General features: G+C 37.7%; 1 protein-coding gene across 1 annotated transcript in view; it reads left to right on the plus strand.

The window, feature by feature from the left end:
• The window catches only part of LOC141763683 (piezo-type mechanosensitive ion channel component 2-like), a 109,135-nt gene that overhangs the window by 80,958 nt on the left and 23,177 nt on the right, over window positions 1-5,000 (plus strand). Inside the window, exons 9-11 of the mRNA XM_074628260.1 lie at window positions 3,134-3,281; window positions 3,674-3,847; window positions 3,956-4,070. Of these exons, the coding sequence (XP_074484361.1) occupies window positions 3,134-3,281; window positions 3,674-3,847; window positions 3,956-4,070 (437 nt within the window). The remainder of the gene's footprint in view (window positions 1-3,133; window positions 3,282-3,673; window positions 3,848-3,955; window positions 4,071-5,000) is intronic.

The raw sequence follows: 5,000 nt of genomic DNA on the forward strand, positions 1-5,000 counted from the left end.
AACAGTATATAACAACAGTATATAACAACAGTACATAACAACAGCATATAACAACAGTATATAACAAAAGCATATAACAACAGTATATAACAACAGCATATCACAACAGTACATAGCAACAGCACATAACAACAGTATATCACAACAGTATATAACAACAGCATAAAACAACAGCATATAACAACAGCATATCACAACAGTACATAACAACAGCACATAACAACAGTACATAACAAAACAATATATAACAATAGTATATAACAGCAGCATATAACAACAGTATATAACAACAGCATATAACAACAGTACATAACAACAGCACATAACAACAGTACATAACAAAACAATATATAACAATAGTATATAACAGCAGTATATAACAACAGCATATAACAACAGCATATAACAACAGTATATAACAACAGTATATCACAACAGTATATAACAACAGCATATCACAACAGCACATAACAACAGTATATAACAACAGTATATAACAACAGTATATTACAACAGTATATAACAACAGTACATGACAACAGCATATAACAACAGCATATAACAACAGTATATAACAACAGCATATAACAACAGCATATAACAACAGCATATAACAACAGTACATAACAACAGCATATAACAGTATATAACAACAGTACATAACAACAGTACATAACAACAGCATATAACAACAGTATATAACAACAGCATATAACAACAGTATATAACAACAGCATATAACAACAGTATATAACAAAAGCATATAACAACAGTATATAACAACAGCATATAACAACAGTATATAACAAAAGCATATAACAACAGTATATAACAACAGTACATAACAACAGTATATAACAACAGCATATAACAACAGTATATAACAAAAGCATATAACAACAGCATATAACAGCATATAACAACAGCATATAACAACAGCATATAACAACAGTATATTACAACAGCACATAACAGCATATAACAGCATATAACAACAGTACATAACAACAGCATATAACAACAGTATATAACAACAGTATATAACAACAGCATATAACAACAGCATATAACAACAGTATATTACAACAGCACATAACAACAGCATATAACAACAGTATATAACAACAGCATATAACAACAGTATATAACAAAAGCATATAACAACAGTATATAACAACAGTACATAACAACAGTATATAACAACAGCATATAACAACAGTATATAACAAAAGCATATAACAACAGTATATAACAACAGCATATAACAACAGTATATAACAAAAGCATATAACAACAGTATATAACAACAGTACATAACAACAGTATATAACAACAGCATATAACAACAGTATATAACAAAAGCATATAACAACAGCATATAACAGCATATAACAACAGCATATAACAACAGCATATAACAACAGCATATAACAACAGTATATTACAACAGCACATAACAACAGCATATAACAGCATATAACAACAGTACATAACAACAGCATATAACAACAGTATATAACAACAGTATATAACAACAGCATATAACAACAGCATATAACAACAGTATATTAAAACAGCACATAACAACAGCATATAACAACAGTATATAACAACAGTACATAACAACAGTATACAACAACAGTACATAACAACAGCATATAACAACAGTACATAACAACAGTATATAACAGTATATAACAACAGTACATAACAACAGTATATAACAACAGTATATAACAACAGTACATAACAACAGTATATAACAACAGTATATAACAGTACATAACAACAGCATATAACAACAGTATATAACAACAGTACATATAATAATGGTGAAAATAGAATCTATGTAAATAATATAAATTCTTTTACCAAAATGCAACAATAGTGTGGTCTCGGTGGACTGCGCTGCTCTCTTATATGATTATTGACTGATTGATTATTTCTTGACTGATTGATTGATTATTGATTATTGATTGACTGATTGACTGATTGATTGATTATTGATTGACTGATTGATTGATTATTGATTGACTGATTGATTGATTGATTGACTGATTGACTGATTGATTATTGATTGACTGATTGATTGATTGATTGATTGATTGATTGATTGATTGATTGATTGACTGATTGATTGACTGACTGATTGATTGTCTCCTCAGTGTGTTTGGCATGGTGTCGGTGGTCTCGGTGGACTGCGCTTCTCTCTTATATGATTATTGACTGATTGACTGATTGATTGACTGATTGACTGATTGATTGACTGATTGACTGATTGATTGATTGATTGATTGACTGACTGATTGACTGATTGATTGACTGATTGATTGACTGATTGATTGTCTCCTCAGTGTGTTTGGCCTGGTGTCGGTGGTCTCGGTGGACTGCGCTTCTCTCTTATATGATTATTGACTGATTGACTGATTGATTGACTGATTGACTGATTGATTGACTGATTGACTGATTGATTGATTGATTGATTGACTGACTGATTGACTGATTGATTGACTGATTGATTGACTGATTGATTGTCTCCTCAGTGTGTTTGGCCTGGTGTCGGTGGTCTCGGTGGACTGCGCTTCTCTCTTATATGATTATTGACTGATTGACTGATTGATTGACTGATTGACTGATTGATTGACTGATTGATTGACTGATTGATTGATTGATTATTTATTGACTGATTGATTGATTGATTGACTGATTGATTGACTGATTGATTGATTGTCTGATTGATTGATTGACCGATTGACTGATTGATTGACTGATTGATTGATTATTGATTGACTGATTGATTGACTGATTGACTGATTGATTATTGATTGACTGATTGATTGACTGATTGATTATTGATTGACTGATTGATTGATTGATTGACTGATTGATTGACTGATTGATTGACTGATTGATTGACTGATTGACTGATTGATTGATTGATTATTGATTGACTGATTGATTGACTGATTGATTATTGATTGACTGATTGACTGATTGATTGACTGATTGATTATTGATTGACTGATTGATTGATTGATTGATTGATTGATTGATTGATTGATTGATTGATTGATTGATTGATTGATTGACTGATTGACTGATTGATTGACTGACTGATTGATTGTCTCCTCAGTGTGTTTGGCCTGGTGTCGGTGGTCTCGGTGGACTGCGCCGCCCCCTGGAGGCTGCAGGTGAACTCTGAGCTCAGCTGGTTTCACTTCACCAGTCCTCTGATGCTGCTGCTGCTCTACAACACCGTGGCCAGTCTGTGGAGGAACCAGGTGACGGCAATCCACATGATATTGATAACTACCTCATCTTCCTCCTCTGTCATCATGTCTTTACATTTCCTGCATCATGCTACCCACTTGCTAGCTTACTAGCATGCTAGCATGTTAGCCTCTGTAGCTTCTAGACGCCGACAGTAACGTTAACGTTGCCGTTGCTTAGCAGCGGCGTTCTCACCTCTTCACCACTTGAACGCCACACATATCGTGTACACGACTTCCCCTGATGTAACCACGAGCTCACGATTCATCTGAAGGCACCCAAAGACACGAGGAGAGGAGCCGAGGAAAGGAATCGAGGAGACACGCTAGGATATACAAATGCTTTGATGATGATTTGGGTTCCTTAGCTCTGATTGGCTGACGGGTGTCACGTGTTTCTCCAGCTGATTGACGGCGATAGGGGGCCGGGCGTAGAAAGGGCGGAGTCAGCGATCAGCGGGAGCTGTGACATCATCACCGCCACCAGCAACCTGAGCGCTGAGGTCAGCTGTGACCTCACAGCGGAAAGACGGAGAGAGCTGTGGAGGACAGCTCATCGTCGTCCCGAGTTCAGAGATGTACGCCAGCGCTAAATATCATTATAAATACATATATATATATACATATATACAGTATATATAATATTTTATGCATTAATATGATGACCTGTCTCCGTCTGTCTCTAGGCGCTGGTATCATCCACCAATGACAGCCCCTCTGACTCCTTTGCCCCGCCCACCCAGACCACAGCCCTGGGATTGGATGATTACTCCACGCCTCACTACTCTCTCAGCCAATCAGGTGAGTTTGTGGTTTGACAGTCAGGTGCAGGTGTGTTGATGATGTCACAGGACAGTCAGGTACAGGTGTGTTGATGATGTCACAGGACAGTCAGGTACAGGTGTGTTAATGATGTCACAGGACAGTCAGGTACAGGTGTGTTGATGATGTCACAGGACAGTCAGGTACAGGTGTGTTAATGATGTCACAGGACAGTCAGGTACAGGTGTGTTGATGATGTCACAGGACACTCAGGTACAGGTGTGTTAATGATGTCACAGGACAATCAGGTACAGGTGTGTTAATGATGTCACAGGACGGTCAGGTACAGGTGTGTTGATGATGTCACAGGACGGTCAGGTACAGGTGTGTTAATGATGTCACAGGACGGTCAGGTACAGGTGTGATGATGATGATGATGTCACAGGACAGTCAGGTACAGGTGTGTTGATGATGTCACAGGACACTCAGGTACAGGTGTGTTAATGATGTCACAGGACAGTCAGGTACAGGTGTGTTAATAATGTCACAGGACGGTCAGGTACAGGTGTGTTGATGATGTCACAGGACGGTCAGGTACAGGTGTGTTAATGATGTCACAGGACGGTCAGGGAAAGGTGTGATGATGATGATGATGTCACAGGACAGTCAGGTACAGGTGTGTTGATGATAGTCAGGTACAGGTGTGTTTATGATGTCACAGGACAGCCAGGTACAGGTGTGTTGATGATGTCACAGGACGGTCAGGTACAGGTGTGTTGATGATGTCACAGGACAGTCAGGTACAGGTGTGATGATGATGATGATGTCACAGGACAGTCAGGTACAGGTGTGTTGATGATGTCACAGGACACTCAGGTACAGGTGTGTTAATGATGTCACAGGACGGTCAGGGAAAGGTGTGATGATGATGATGATGTCACAGGACAGTCAGGTACAGGTGTGTTGATG

The sequence above is a fragment of the Sebastes fasciatus genome, unplaced genomic scaffold (assembly GCF_043250625.1).
Source record: "Sebastes fasciatus isolate fSebFas1 unplaced genomic scaffold, fSebFas1.pri Scaffold_26, whole genome shotgun sequence".
Taxonomy (NCBI): Eukaryota; Metazoa; Chordata; class Actinopteri; order Perciformes; family Sebastidae; genus Sebastes; species Sebastes fasciatus.